The sequence below is a fragment of the Nomascus leucogenys genome, chromosome 4, assembly GCF_006542625.1.
Source record: "Nomascus leucogenys isolate Asia chromosome 4, Asia_NLE_v1, whole genome shotgun sequence".
NCBI classification, from domain to species: Eukaryota; Metazoa; Chordata; class Mammalia; order Primates; family Hylobatidae; genus Nomascus; species Nomascus leucogenys.
Window position 1 is genome coordinate 48,352,785 of NC_044384.1, and position 16,334 is coordinate 48,369,118.

Consider the following 16,334-nt stretch of genomic DNA (forward strand, 5'->3'; position numbering starts at 1 on the left):
CGGGAGGCTGAGGCACAAGAATCGCTTGAATCTGGGAGGTGGAGGTTGCAGTGAGTCAAAATCATGCCACTGCACTCCAGCCTGGGCAACAGAGCAAGACTGTCTCAAAAAAAAAAAAAAAAAAAGAGTAATCTATTAGTTAAATGCTTGGTACTATTCTTCATTTCTTAAATCTCATAGTGTTTTGACTATTTTATAATTCTTAGAATGATTGGACTAATAGAATGCAAACTCTATTTTTGCAGGTCAATTTCCACAATTTTGGTCAGTTTAAAATATAAAAAAGACCCAAATTTTAAATAATCACTATATTCTAGAAGAGAAAACTTATTGAGTTCATTTTTATAATTTTTTTAACATGTTTTAAATGTTAAATGATAACAGTAATTTAAAATACACTCAAAAAATTTCTCTAACGACAACATGTATTTCTATATACCAAGAGTATGATCCTACTTATCCATTTGTAGTTAAAAACATTCAAACAGTATGGAGATTTCACAAAGAACTAAAAATAGAACTACCATTCAACGCAGAAATCTCGCCACTGGGCATCTACCCAAAAGAATGGAAATCATTATATAAAAAAGATACCTGTTTATAAATTTTTTATTTTGTTATTTTTCTTTTTCAACTTTTATTTTAGAATCAAGGAATACATGCGTAGGTTTGTTACAAAGCTATATCACGTGACGCTGAGGTTTGCGGTATGACCGAACTCATCACTCAGGTAGTGAGCATAGTACCCAATAGACAGTTTTTCAGCCCTTGCCCCTCTCCTTCTCTCCTTCCTCTAATAGCCCCCAGTGTCTATTGTTTCCATCTTTATGTCCATGTGAACCCAGTGTTTTGCTCCCACTTATAAGTGAGAACATAAGGTAGTTGGTTTTCTGTTCCCGCATTAATTTGCTCAGCATAATGGCCTTCAGCTGCATCCATGTTGCTGCAAAGGACGTGATTTCATTCTTCATTCTTTTTTATGGCTGCATAGTAGTCCATGGTGTATATGTACCACATTTTCTTTGTCCAGTCCACTGTTGATGGGCACCTGGGTTGATTCCATGTTTTTGCTGTTGTGAATAGCACTGCAGTGAACACGTGGGTACACGTGTCCTGTTGGTAGAACAGTTTATTTTTCTTTGGGTTTATACCCAGTAATGGGATTGCTAGGTCAAATGGCTATTCCACTCCCAGTTCCTTGAGAATTCTCCAAACTATTTTCCACAGTAGCTAGACTAATTTGCATTCCCACCAACATTGTATTAGTGTCCCCTTTTCTCTGCAGTCTCACCAACATGTTAGTTTTTGACTTAACAAAAGCCATCCAATGCAAACTTTAAGCGAGAAATGTCCATGTCAGGATTTGCCACAGAACGGAGTGTGTGCCAGATGCTATGTGGCTGGTTGTTGCTTGAGTGTTTAATCACCATGAGACCAATGCTCCTTAGCTACCCCATGGATTTCATCAATTACAGAGTAGTAAAATTTACTAAAGTGAGAAATGGATGTAGCAGCTGGCAGTACACATAATTTGGAAAATATTAGGAAATCTGTAAATAACTTTGTAGCATTACAATGTTTTAGCTGGTCTGAGCTTACACTTCATAAAACTTAATTTTTTGAGAGATAATTTTTCTTCCAATTAGGGAATAGCAAAGAGTATGCAACAGGCAGGTTTGGATCCTCTTCATATCTGGTGAAGTTATAGTATAAAAAAGCATACTGGCTAGGGTATCTGAACAATGGGTTCAAGGCTTTGTACCACAACTAGCTGGTTGTGGTCCTTTAACCTCTCTATTTCTAGATTCCTTGTCTAGAAAATGAGAGAACTAGGTAAGAGGTTATCTGAGATGACTTAAATTCTACAACAGTTTTATTCATAAAGGAGCAAAAGATAGGCAAGAGGCACTACAATTATTTCCTTTCAAAAGGATTAAGCCTTGAAAATAAGTTTATTTCATTTACATTATCTCAGTCACATTATTGCTGCTACTGTATACATATTTTACAGAATTAAGTAAAATTACCTGGCTAGAGTTTCTTTTTCTCAAGTCAGCTTTATGCCTACTAAAAGTAAGCAAAGTGTTTCCATTTTATTTATTCAACATAAACAGTAGTGTTGCAAAGAGAAACACAACTTGGTAATGGACTTAAATAGTTGGTTAATTATTGTTGTTAGGAACTTAAAGCCATATCCCAGAGTTTTATTTTAAGTCTAGAAATGAATAGAAGCTCTATGAAGGCAGAAACCATGTCTGTCTTCTTTACCTGTACATTCACAGAGCCAAGACTAGCACTCAACACCTAGTTGCTTCTAAGTAAATATTGTTGAATATATGAATAACTACAGAGTGTTTTTGGAAAATATCTGGTTGCCAGTTGAAAGCTCTATGATTCAGGTCAATGAAATTGATTAAGCCATATTTCATGTATTTTTCTGACATAATTGGCAACAGTAGGGAAAAAATTCCCTGTAAGTGGGGAAAACTCTAATATTTCCCCAATAACTCTTTCTACTTTAGGATTGTCATTTTTTTTTGCTATTCTAGATTAATTTACAGTTAATCATATAAATCAATAAAGTTCAATAAAAATATATATTTTTCTTTGATGAACCATTTCCAGCAATGCTTTCAGTTGGCAAACTCTTTTCTTATTATATTAAGCATCCCCTATTGCTTAATAGCGCATAATCTTGAAAAATCTTTTGAAGAGAAAAACGACTTCAGATATTTAAAGATATTGACAGATACTCTACGTTCCTTTCAGAAATGTACATTTCATTCAGCTTTTCAATTAAAAATTTTAATATAAATATTTCTCTAAAGAAAAATATGGCTGGTGGATGTAGACAGGGCTTCTTTTGTAACTTCCAAGAACAAGGCATCTTGGTTTACAAGACTGGTTCTAGGGGCCTCAAGACCCATAGGATTCACAATATGAGTTATGTGCTATTCATTAGACAGTATCAAGGGATGCAATACATTTTTCTGCACATTTTTTGACACATTATTTAAAATCAGAAAGAATTTTTAAAAGGCTTATCTAAAGTGCCTAGCCATATTCACCCTCAAAATGGTATAATCAAATAATGGCATTGACCTTAGAATATCTGAGTATTTGTTGACTATTAATATATATGGTACATTATATATTTTTGGTGGATGTATTGGTGATCACAAGGTGCAAGGTCTCCATATAGAATACTGACCATAAAGCACTTACTGTTGGGTGTAATGTATGTTACTGTATCGTGTTACTCTGTGTCGAGATGTCATTGGGGATGTGGAGCCAACGGTTTGGCTTATGGGAAGGTCTGGACTCATCATTTGCATCACTTGAATTTCTGGCCCTACTAAAATATTGCCGCTCATCACAGGTCCCATACAACCATCAGTCATGCTACTATTGCTCATGTCAGGCACACCAGGACTAGCCAGTACTCTCTCAGCATAGATTACATTGTTGTAATCTGCTAACTCAGCAGGTACACAAATATTCCCTTGAATATCATAGACAGGTGCCATTACTGCTTCAGTTACTACAACATTGGGTGCGAGCTGAGGATCAAAAATAATTGTAGTGGGTTGCACACCTTGATCAGCATTACCATAAGTCTCAGTCACAATAATATCCCCATGGACCACAGGTTCAGATGCTGCCATTTCTTCTTGGAATTCAACTTCTGAGGGAGTCAATCCTGAAGATTCATTAACAAAGTAATTAGGTCCAAGCAAAGGGAGGTCAGTACTGATTGGTATACAAGCCTGGTGTGAAGGAAATGGTTCAATCTCTGTGTTTAGGCAGATCTCAGCAAGAGTCCTAAATTTTGGATCTAAAGTTTCCATGCAGCTTTCATCTAAGTCATCCACAATCCAACTGCAACAACCAATAGAGCCTACGGGAGACCCGACTCCCTCGTGGTCATAAATGAGCAAGCAGTCATTGGCTGGTCGACCTTCATCTTCATCTGCATAAGCATATGCCTTCTAAAATTAAAAGGAAATGCGAATTAGAAATTTCTTTTTCCCTAAAATAAGGAAGAATAACAGCAATCCCTCAGAGAGACTTCTGAGTTAAGTTGTTACAGAATAAACCGAATAATGGTATCAATCACTCATTAAAATAATTGATACTATCCATGCACATTCTGTGATAGCATTTGTAACTACCAATTTTAAGATATAGTTTACAATTGCAACAACATCTTCAGCATTTTTTTGGTAAAGAATAATGGTGAAATTCATGTATGAACAGATGGGGAATAAAGCAGGCTAAGCGAAATATGAGATAAAATTCTAGTTCTATTTTAGTTCTTCTAAAATGTGTAATAAATTATTGTTAACTATAGTAATCCTGTTGTGCTACCAAATACTAGATCTTCTTCATTCTATCTAAGAGTATTTTTGCACCTATTAACCATCCCACTTTGTTTCCCCTCCCTACTACCCTTGTCAGCCTCTAGTAACCATCATTCTACTCTCTATCTCCATGAGTTTGGTTTTTTTCTTTTAGCTTCCACAAATGAGTGAGAACATGTCAAGTTAGTCTTTCTGTGCCTGGCATATTTCACTTAACACAGTGTCCCCCAGTTCCATCCATGTTGTTGCAAAATGACAAAATTTCATTTTGTATGGCTGAATAATATTCCATTGGGTATATGAATCACATTTTAAAAGTCCAATCATCTGTTGATGGACATAGGTTGATTCCATGTATTGGCTACGTGACTAGTGCTGCAATAAACATGGGAGTGCATATATTTCTTTGATATACTGATTTCCTTTCTTTTGGATATATACCCAGCAGTGCTATTGCTGGACCCCTTTTCTTAGTGAAGGTCAGTTGGTGGATAAGTCACTGGACTGAGAATAGGAGAGCTATCTTCTAGGTCTTAATCTAGCGCGAGTTGTGGTGATGCTGTGTTCCTGAGTTTTAACTCCTTTCGTTCCCAATTCTTTTTATTTTCTCTTTTCTGTTGGAGGCTCCAGGAGAACATGAAGGACATCAAAAACAGAGGTCATAAATGCACCTTTTTTCCCCCTTGATGAGCATTTTCCTTCTTTGCTACTGCTATGGGAAACAAGGTGAGGAATCAAGGAAACAGAAGATAGAAAAATGGAAAAGGGAAGTGGAGAATGATGAGGGGTGTGGCCTTGTTCACAGTACTAAGATGCGCTATGGCAGTTGAATATGAAATCCTGTGGCAAATTAGTATTTTGTGTTTTAAGGAGAAGTGAAATATTTTTTATTCAGGTTTGGGATAGGGTTGAGAATAACAGCATATTTCAGAAGAGGCCTACTGCCATTGTGAGTATTTTACTATTATTATTATTCAATCTCAAGACGATTTGGTGTGTGACTGTGAGGGCATTACCTCCGAGAAGTAGCTGTCCAAGAAAGCCATGTTGATGTCTGAGTCAGCGTAGTCCCGCAGGGTTCCCATGGTAGAGCTCCTCTTCCTTGCGGCCCCTGCGGCTCCCGCGGCCCCTGCGGCCCCTGCGGCCACGAGGCCAACGGCTGTCCCCATACCTGTGTTGAGCTCCACTCCCGATACACCTCCTTCCACCGTGCCCCCGGCTGCATAGGTGTTGGTGTAGATTTCTGAAAAGGGAGGATGTTGGTGTAACAGCGCTCGAGTTGCCTGCAGCGCGCATCTACCTAAAACGCTGTCGCCGCCGCCATCTGCGGTGCCACCACCACCGGGCAAGGCGTAGGCGCTAAAAAGCTGACAAAGAGCGATACGAGTTACATCGATACATCTCCAGGCTTGTTGACCAAATAAAAGTAAATTAATTACACAGAGGGAGTCAGTGGTGGGAAGTGGCCTTCCCACATTTGCACAGACTTCGCCCTAGACTTAAAGGTGTAGAACTTGCCAAGGGGAACTACAAGCAGGCGCCCGTTCCCGCCGTGGCTGCTGCGGGCTTGACCCACCCGAGAGCCCTCCAAAGCAAGGCCAGCGGCGTGATTGCAGAAACTGAGCTCATAGTCCTCCTTCACTCCCGAACAAGATGGAGCTGGGCTCACAGGGATGTTCAGTCACGAGTTTCTTTGCATACAAAGGGCCAAGCTTGGGATACTAAGGAACCATCAGAGAAAGCTCACGTGCACTGCAGAATTAAGCACCCTATTTGGTGCAATCATTGCCATATAGCTAAGTAGTGGGTTCAGTATTCTTAGATATTTGTGGGGCTGGTAAGATAGGAGAGTTTATGACACTCTTTTGAGGCAAAAGCTTGTCTGAATTTAAGAAAAGTTATTCAGTGTATTATTAGAGTACATTTACTGCCTTTTCTTTAGCTCCTTTTTTTTAAAAAAAAACAAAAACCAGCTTGTATTATAAATAGTTAGTACAGTAGCATGTACTCTGTGCCAGGCACTACTCTAACGTGTATTTTGTGATATATGTATATATACACACTTATATATGTGTGTGTGTATATATATAGACACACATACATGTATGTTATATATAATAAAATAATCTATACAATATATGTGTATATTATATATTACATATATAATATGTATTATTTACTCCTCACAGCAACACTTTAAAGTAGGTGCTATCATAAGCTCAATTTTAAAGATAAGGAAACTGAGGCCCAGTGAGGTGAAATGTCTTGACTAAGGACTTATTACTACAGGTTGAGCATCCCAAATCCGATAATCAAGAATCCAAAATGCTCCTAAGTCTGAAACTTTTTGATCACCATGGCACAAAAAGTTTGAGCCAAACTCAAACTCATGGTGCTGTGCATTTCGGATAAAAGATATGCAACCCTTAAGCAAGTGGCAGAGCTGGGAATCAAATCCAAGCATTCTGCTTCCAGAGTTTGCTCTTTTAACTGCTGTGTCATACTTCACTGTCTGTAGTTTCAGATAGAAAAAAAAAAGTGGCTACTTCAAACAGGTCACATTCCCTCTAATTATACCGTCACCCAAAGAGATTGACAGACTTTTCCATAAGGTACTTTTACATGAAGTTGGTCTGGTTGAATAATTTTGAAAAATTTAAAAGGAAAAACAGATTTTGGTGTCTACTGACCAGAGGAATCCATCCGATCCTGGGTATTTGAGGCTGTCATGGGTGCACATATATTTGACACATCCTGAAAAGAAAAATAAACATTTTAAAAACAAATGCTTTATGTTAAACATTTAAAAACTGACATCTGTTCATTTTCTTGCAGCATGTAATTGTTAAGACATGCTCAATTTCCACTGAAACTCCACACTTCTCTGGAAAGTGACAGTCCACTTACCCTGTCCTCGGGATGGGCCCCTTCAATTCTCCAAGACTGCATCACTCCTTCTCCACCCTCAGGCACAGGAGCAAATCTTGTTCCCAGGCCTTCTGGCTGTCTCTGTTTGCAGCAACACAGGAGCAGCAAGAGTGGAGACACTGCCCAAGAAAGTGACAATGTCGAGTTAACACAAATTGCCCAGCTTAGGAAGTCACTGGATGAATCATTTTGGGAAGCATTTGGTGGCAGTATATTTCGAACAAAAATACAAATATATGTAAGAAAATCTCATTTTTTTCCTTTAGAGGATTGAGTATACATATCAAGTTTATAAATACAACACCACCAAATCACATAGAACTTTAGCGCTAGATGGCAAGGAGTTTGAGATCAGGTAATTGAATTTCTTTACTGACAGATTAGAAAAGTAAGGTCGTCTTTAGTCTAAGACTCTTGAGCTGGTTGGGGCAGATGCACACATACATGTAAGTTAAACGCATCATGAATATATGTTATCAAGAGGATTGAATACAGGATTCAGCTATAGGACCTGGAGATCCTATCTTCAATCCTTATTACAGTTACACTTAAAATAGAAGTCAAATGATACTCACTAAATTTAATGGAGATATTTACAATGATTTTAAGACTTTGTTTATAGACTATAATGAAAAATTAAAGCTATCAAAAATGTTTAGCTATCCAAGTGTTTCTTCTAAGAGGAAATTTCCTATTTGTTACCCTAATAATCACCTCAATTCTATGTTTTAATCCATAAATATAGACACTGCTTAAGTTTTCTAAGATTCTAGAATACATTCTGTTTAGTTCTTTGGGCCCACTCTAGTTGCTTTTCATACTTTCCTAATTCTCTAGCACGGCATGCATTTTACTAAGTGGGTTAATTAAAGATAAAGAATAGAAGGATAAATGCTTGAGGGGATGGATGCCCCATTCTCCAGGATGTGAATATTTCACATTGCATGCCTGTATTAAAGCAGCTAATGTACCCCATAAATATGTACACCTATTATGTACCCACAAAAATTAAAAATTAAAAACAGATACAAAAGAAGAGAATATCAAAGCTGCAAAATCAGCTTTAATCTTACTACAACAATTAATTTGGCAATTTTGCAAATTTTCACTATGAACAGTGAAAGGTCAAGTTATATATTTCTATAGCATTTTCTGGAAAAGGACTAAAACTAGAATTGGTAGCCCCTAGGCCATGATTCCACCTATTCTATATTTCTGTGAATTTAAATGTGAGCTGGATCATGTACCATTGCAGGCAGGAACTCTAACAAAGGCACTATCAAATAAATGAAATGAATTGTTTTTAGCACATACCCAATACAATTGCTGTATGTGTAATCTCATTTGGAGCTAACATCAAAAGTGTCAATTTGAGGTCCTTTGGGAACATAGGTTTGGGCTCAGATCCGTCCCACTACCATCACACTGCCCCCTCTCTCCTAAAATAGACCATGGGCTTCTCCATTGGAAACAAGTGTCCATAGGGGTATTCCTCTCCTATTCTACAATCAATCAGTTGAACAACTCTTGTGCTTTCTTTGACTGGGTCAGGAAAAAGTCTTGAAATTCTTAGTGCTAACCTTCTGGAAATGCAGCTGGCACTGGGTTTTTAACCCTGAACTGCACATTAGTCTCACCAAAGGGCTTGAACATGCTGATGCTTGTTCTCAAGCTTGAGTATGACCCAAGTATGAGTAATTTTGGAAGACCTTTAACTAATTCTTATGTACAACTAGGGTTGAGAACCACTAACTCAAAGCTTACCTGAAACCACTACTCAATTGCTGTAGAGTTATATTCTGGGAAAATACGTCTAATATCATTGTGAGAATCACTCATGATCTTTGCATAGCTTTGAAACCTCACGGATTATTTCAAGAAAGAAATTCTCACCAAAAGTCAGCTGTTATTTTTTATGCCTTGAAATGATTACATTTTAATTAGCGATCATCCCTGAAAACATAGCAACAATACAGTTTGACGAATTTAATTCTCTTTAATTTTAGAACCCAGCTTTCGATCCCCATGAAACCTAAATATCGCAAGGGCAACCTAAAGTGTATGAAGTATTCTTCCTCTGAGGATCTGTATGTTTAAAAAAACTCTATGGGGAAAGGAGGGCCCTTTTTGGGAAATTTTTGTTTGGTGATCTTGCCACTTCTGTGACCAGTCTTAGTTTAGGCACTCACCCAGAGCCCAGAGGCTAATTCTCTGTTCTAGTCTCTTCTACTTGCTTCCTACCGCAGGGTCACCTGCGCTCATCAGCCCTCATCGACTCTTCTGTGCCATTGTACTGAAGCCCAGAATGCCTGGTGTGTCATGAACATGCCTCCATGCTGGCTCCCAGCCTCCCTTTTAGCCTCTCTGCTTCCTAGGTGTGCTATGCTCTTCCATATCTTGCTCCCTTTTGTTTGAGTGTGTGGTTTTTTTTTTCTTTTTGTTTTTGATTACCTTTCAAATTTCCTTAGACATCATCCTCCTTTAAAAGAAATTCTCAGCAGGGTGCAGTGGCTCACGCCTGTAATCCCAGCACTTTGGGAGGCCAAGGCGGGTGGATCACGAGGTCAGGAGTTCAAGACCATCCTGGCTACCACGGTGAAACCCCATCTCTACTAAAAATACAAAAATTAGCCAGTCGTGGTGGTGGGCACCTGTAGTTGAGGCGAGATTGCACCGCTGCACTCCAGCCTGGGCAATAGAGCAAGATTCCATCTCAAAAAAAAAAAAAATAAATAAATAAAAGAAAAAGAAAAAGAAAAAGAAAAAAAAATCCTCAGCTTTTCAGGCCCACCTCAAAATCCACTTTTCCAAAAAGATTGTCCTAACTTTTCCACGCTGACTTAATTGCTTCTGCCTCTCTACTCTTAAAGCATTTTAAGGACATTTCCATGATGGGATTTGTTTTGTGCTTTTATGTAGTATATGTAGTGATTTGCATGTGTTTCCCATTTTTAGGACTCTCACTCATCCTAGGCTTTCTTAGTTATCATTGTGGATTAAGCGCATATACTTCTCAGTACCATTGTTTATTTCTAAGGCACTCAAGAATTGCTAGAGTTAACAAAAAGAAATGGCTCCATGAACCTAACCATCCCAGTGAGCCTCGTTACAGTCCTATTTTGAAGAACTATTGAAAAGAAGGATTTAATCGAGTACTTACAAAGCAGTAGCAGGATGCCCAGAACCATCATGCCGATCCCTGCTGGTCCAAGACCAACATTTGAAACTCCAGCTTGGTCTTCAGTGACAGGCCCATACGTGTCACCAGTTATGTCCTCTGTGTAGATGCCCGCGGCACCAGAGTCCAGGCACATGTGGTTGTCATCGCAATCGCAGGCATATAACTGCACCATCTGTGCCAATTCACATGCTCTGTTATAGCTGTCCTTCACCAGGATTGGGATTTCGTAAAATCCTGGAGATAAAACCTGCTTAGCCGTAAGGATTGCCGAGGTAGCTGAAATGGAAGAGAGGAAACAGAAAATAAATGGAAATTCCTTGCTTGGCTGGGGGGGTGGTTAACTCTCCCTAATACCAAGCATTGACTTAAAACACTTGATTTTCCATGTTTTCTTAGTCATAAAGCACCTTGTACTTTTTTAACATTTACTTTATTATTATTATTATTCTTGTTATTTTTGAGACAGGGTCTCATTCCTATTGCCCAAGCCAGAGTGCAGTGGCACGAACATGACTCACTGCAGCCTTGACTTCCTAGGTTTAAGTGATTCTCCCACCTCAGCCTCCTGAGAAGCTGGGACTACAGGCGTGTGGCACCATGACTGGCTAATATATATATATATATATTTAGTAGAGACAGGATTTTGCCATACTGCCCAGGGTGGTCTTGAACTCCTGGGCTCTAGCGATCCACCTGCCTTGGCCTCTTAAAGTGTTGGGATTACAAGCATGAGCCATTGTGCCTGGCCTTTTTTTCTTTTTCTTTTTCTTTTTTTTAACATTTATAACTAATTTTTAAATAAGTATTGCTTACTGCTGGATTGCTACTTCTACAATGCAGGCAAGGACCTTGTTGCATCTTTCCAGAGCAACAGTAATTGACATATAATATACATTCAATAAATATTTGCCCAGTGAATAAATAATATTGAGCTGAAAGAAAATATTGGAAGTCTTCTATTTAGGATTACAGTTTACACAATACCTTCCTTAAGACTGTTTATACGTATCTTACTCAAAATTGTTGCCCTTTCATTTAAAATTGCTCAAATTCTCCTAATTCTTTGTGCTATCATTGCCTGTGAATTTTTATAAAACATATTGTCTAAAATATTGATTGGAATTTATTTATTAATACAAGGAGTGTTAAGAGATGATTAAATTTACAGCTAAACCATGAATGGTAACTGATTGATCCATAGCACACAATATTTTTTATTATGATGGTTTATTATCCTCAGTTAGCTAGATGGCAAGCCAGCTATGTTCACCAAAATCTAACCTGTGCACAAGGTAAAAATAAGATAAGACAATGCCACAGCACATTAAGTGAAGTTCATTCTGTTCTAAGACACCAGCAAGCATTGAAGCAGGTCTCTAGGAATATTATCTCCAGTGTGGTTATATTTTTATTGGCAAACCTGTAATAGCTATAATATTATACTTCCATGCAGAACATTTTTTCTTATATGTATAATCATAATATCTAGGATCTGAATGAGGAAAAAAGTGGTTAGCAATTATTATTGTTTACGAATGGTCTATTGAGCTAAATTTATAGGAGATGGTGAATTCAGAGTTGATTTGATATTGATGGAATTGCTTTAACGTGATTAACTTTAAAAAATATTAAAGTGGTTTTGTTGAAAAGAGCTAAAGGTTTGATGATAAAAACAAATTGCCTAATTTCTTACTTTGACCAAGTCTTTATTGGTGGTATTTTCCCCACCTTATTTTAGGGTTTCTCCATTCTGTAAATAGAGGGGCTTGGTGGCCTCAAAGAGGTGGGAAGTATTTCCTCTCACCCTGGGCTCTGTAGTCTGATGGCCACTGACTAGCCCATGAGATTTTCCCTGTAGCCCCAATTGAATATGAGATTAGGGAGCTATCTTAGCCCAAATGGGATCCTCTCATAGCATTTTCTTTTTTATTATGCACTTAACGTTTTAGGGAAAAGATCCCAAGGTAGATAACATGTTAAGTTATCTGAAATTTATTCTTAATTTTTATCATTGTCAGCCATTCAGTTGTATGTAGTTATAGTCAAGATACATACATACACAACTTCGTGATCTGTTTTTCACTTTACTTTCTTTGGTTTATGCATTCTTTTGTATCTACATAATTTGCATAATTCTAATTTTAATGGATGTATATTAGTACATCTTAATAATATGTACTATAGTTTGTTTAATCATTCCTCTAATACTGAGCAATTCGGATTTAAATTTTTACCCTTAAAAATAAATCTGAGCTCATAGTTATTGTTAAAAACAATTTAATTGATTTTATGTGCTCCTAAGTGAGTAGTAAATGTTTAAATGTATCTATGGGATATATGAGTTTCAGAGACATTTATATGATTTGTCTGAATTTATTCAGAATAGGGAATTGTGACATTCTCAATTTATGAGTTTGTTAAGGGTTTTGTTTATTTTAAACTGAATAAATATTGGTTTAATGTTTTACCTACTCAAAATGATGGGTAAACTGGTAAATCTGGTAAAACTGGTAAATCAAAATCAAAACATTTTGACTCATTTAATTTCAGTTCAAAATTTTATCAAATATCCTCTGTGTACATGAAATTTTTTTTTATTTAATGTTAATATGGCAAGAATTGTGGAAACAGAAGTACAATGTTTTATTAAGTGACTTGACATATTTTGGTAATTGTTTTGCTTTTGGACTTAAAGTCCAAAAAGCAAGCTTACATTTCACTTACCATTTGTTGATCTGACATCCCACATGTCAGCTGTTCCCGGTGGCTCATCAACAACACAGAAAGTAAACGGAGACCCATAAGAATGTTCATTAACAGAGATAAGGATTGATGGAGAGTCAATGCAGATGGTTCTTCTTTCAGGAAAAATGTTTGGACAATAATCATGGATATCAGGAACCTCAATACATATGGTTCCTGTAGCTGTTTTTCCAGAGCCATCTGAAAGAGTAAGTGTCATAGGTGTTGAGGTAAATGGTGTTAGGGAGAAAACTCTTTCTCATATCCCCTGATGGTGCCATGGAACTTGTAGGAAACATATACGTGACTTGGGAGGCTTGACAGGTTCCTGCCCGCTTTAGTGACCCAAAGTCACTCTTCCCTTTGTGTGCTACCTTCCAGCCGCACTGCTTCTTTTGAAAAGAAAAAGCAGGTCAGTTCTTTTGTCTCTTGTTTTGTTCTATAGCACTGCTTGTTTCCTAGGCACTGCTTCATAGAATCATTAACTATTGATAAATAAACAAATCCTGTTGCTGCTCACCAAGAGGACTTGTTCTTTAAACAAGTTTCTTTTTTACTCTGGACTCTGGCACATTCTTTTCACCCTTCCTAAAATGTTTTCCACCCTCATTTCATTTTGCTAATTCTGACACATCCTAAGGTGCAAAATCAAATGTTCTTCCTCAGAGGAGGTTTACTGCTTTCTAATCTCACCCTGTTCCCATAAATTAGACCCCCAGGTCAGTTATGGACCTCCATTCAGGATGCTCACTGAGTCCTGTGTTTGTAGAAATAACCACAGTTGAAATAAATACTTGTTTGTGTTTTTCTTCTGTGCTCACTGTTTATTTTAATTGCATCTGTTACATGCTATTTCTTTCTGAAATGGCGTTTCTGAAAACAAATATAAGTCTATTAGATTTTTCCCTAATCCACTTGAAACAAGTTTTTGGATAGTATAATTTATCAGAAAGGGCCAAAGACTAAAGTCCAGGAGCTTTTTAGTCCACTTTTCTACTCTATGTTCTGTTACAGCGAATACAGAATTTTTTTTTGCTTGTTTTTAACTTGAAAAGAATCTTAGCTTTCTCGCTTTTAAACTAAAACATTGTCATCTCTAGGGTACCTTACTAGGTCCTTTTCTGAGAAAGCAATAAATTCCTTTTACAGATGTTTTCTGTGTGCCTAAGTAGTAGTCACTGAGGTCACTGAATGAGAATAAACTGAGAGCCTACCTAAAGTCTATATGATTTTGTATAATATGTTTATATACCCTATTCAGCATTGGACTTGATTTCACTAGATGAAAGATGTCGATTTCACTTAGTTTCTCATTAGAGAGGCATCAGATTATTCCACAGATTGTTTTGTCATTCTTTGATCTTTGGTAGCTCTTCTATTACCTCGTGATTGGCAACCAAAGCTCAAACTATTGCTTATAGCATTTGCTTCCCAATAAAGTTTGCTCTTTTTAGAGGTCCGTCTCTTCACCTGATGATGGTGTGTGCTGAAGCAAACTTATTCCAACCATTCAGATAGCTCTGTGCCAGTGCAGACACTCTGCTTAGGTGAATAAACAATCAGCTTTGTTTTTGGATTTCTCTTGGTACATTTTGATAGCACTTCTCTCTCTTTATTTGCTTGGAATGACTAATTATTTATTCTAGCATTTGAAGATGTTCACATATGACCAATATGCAAACATAGGGTGCAATCAACATGGTTAGAATCCATTTTCAAATTAGATCTTTCAGAATACTGATAATAAATGAGACAATGTTATTTATAAAACTGACCCAGGCATTAAAAGTTACCCACCACAGGATGAAGCCCAGGATGTACGGACGATGGTTGGTTTGGTTTTATCATGGTTTCTTTTTGAATTTTATGCTGCTTCTTTATCTTTATTCTTGTTTTGATACTGGAAAGGTCAGCTATAAACTTAAGGCAAACCTACAGTATCTATCTTACATTTGGCACGTATCTCGGACACCTATCTTTCCCCTTCCTTCATGATTCCTGACCTTTGTCTCTTGTTTTGTTCTGTAGCTGCTGGTTTCCTAGGCACTGCTTCATAGAATCATTAACTATTGATAAATAAACAAATCCTGTTGCTGCTCACCAAGAGGACTGCTTAACAGATTTACCCATGTGAGAAGTGGTTCACTTACAAGTTAAGCCAGTGCATCTGCATTTATGACTTTTAATATGGATCTTATATTTGGAATAATCTGTGCTTTCGTGGTCCATAGCACCTTACTGTGGAAATATGTCTAATCAAGCAACACTCACACAAGCTTCTCACTGTAGTTCAGTTTTAATGGCTCTAAAATAATTGTATTCTTGGAGACATTGCCTCCCTACAAGGTGATCCCCAAATGAACTTTGTAGAGCATGTAGCCCTTACTTTAAGTAAACATTCCCAACATATCCTACAAGTGAGATTAGCCATACTCAAGAGACAAAGTCATAATCAGAAGATGAATTATATTTTAACTTTTATGCTGTAAGCCATATACAACTCATTTTTGGAAGTAGATGAAATAAACTATGGCTTAAGTGTAAATTATTATTTTAATTGACTTCAATTTTTGATTTAAGGCGTTTAGGACTTTCTATAAGTCTTGCATACACCATTAAAAATGTCTGAGTCACTCAAACATCAGCATTAGAATAACATAATATTTAATATAATAGTACTAGTTTTTTTAAAATACTGAAAATAAATTTTCTTACCATCTATAGCCAGGATCTCTGCTGTGTATATCCCATTGATAATATATTTTGACTTCTTATCAAATTCTCTAGAAAGTTGTATCTCACCAGTTCTTGAATCAATTTTTAACCAGCTGCCTGCATCATGCCCTATGATATATCTGTTTTTAAATAAAAAAGTTCATTATTATGCTTTTATGAAAGTCAGTACTTTAAAATCACATAAGAGCTATAATGTGGCAAACTTAAATATTGTGTTTTTATGTTTATAGTGATGATTGCCTTGGTTTATAAAAAGTATATATGTATCAATAAAAATTCAATGATAAATACATTAATATACAGGTCTGCAAGTTTTAAAATTTCATAATTCTTACTCTTCTGCCTCCTAGGATAATTGTTAATAAAATGCATGAGATTATTTCAGC

At 36.9% G+C, this 16,334-nt stretch overlaps 1 protein-coding gene across 2 annotated transcripts in view; it reads right to left on the reverse strand.

Annotated features, from left to right (window-relative positions):
• Window positions 1-1,917: 1,917 nt before the first annotated feature.
• DSG4 (desmoglein 4) overlaps window positions 1,918-16,334 on the reverse strand; it is a 38,175-nt gene continuing 23,758 nt past the window's right edge. Inside the window, exons 10-16 of one of the 2 annotated variants that reach the window (XM_003261967.2) lie at window positions 15,928-16,067; window positions 13,195-13,413; window positions 10,450-10,746; window positions 7,269-7,408; window positions 7,052-7,115; window positions 5,378-5,604; window positions 1,918-3,989 (exon numbers count right to left, since the gene is read on the reverse strand). In XM_003261967.2, the coding sequence (XP_003262015.1) occupies window positions 3,222-3,989; window positions 5,378-5,604; window positions 7,052-7,115; window positions 7,269-7,408; window positions 10,450-10,746; window positions 13,195-13,413; window positions 15,928-16,067 (1,855 nt within the window). In that variant the 3' untranslated portion in view covers window positions 1,918-3,221. Of the gene's footprint in view, window positions 3,990-5,377; window positions 5,729-7,051; window positions 7,116-7,268; window positions 7,409-10,449; window positions 10,747-13,194; window positions 13,414-15,927; window positions 16,068-16,334 lie in introns of both variants that reach the window. The other variant, XM_003261968.2, reaches the window with a different exon arrangement.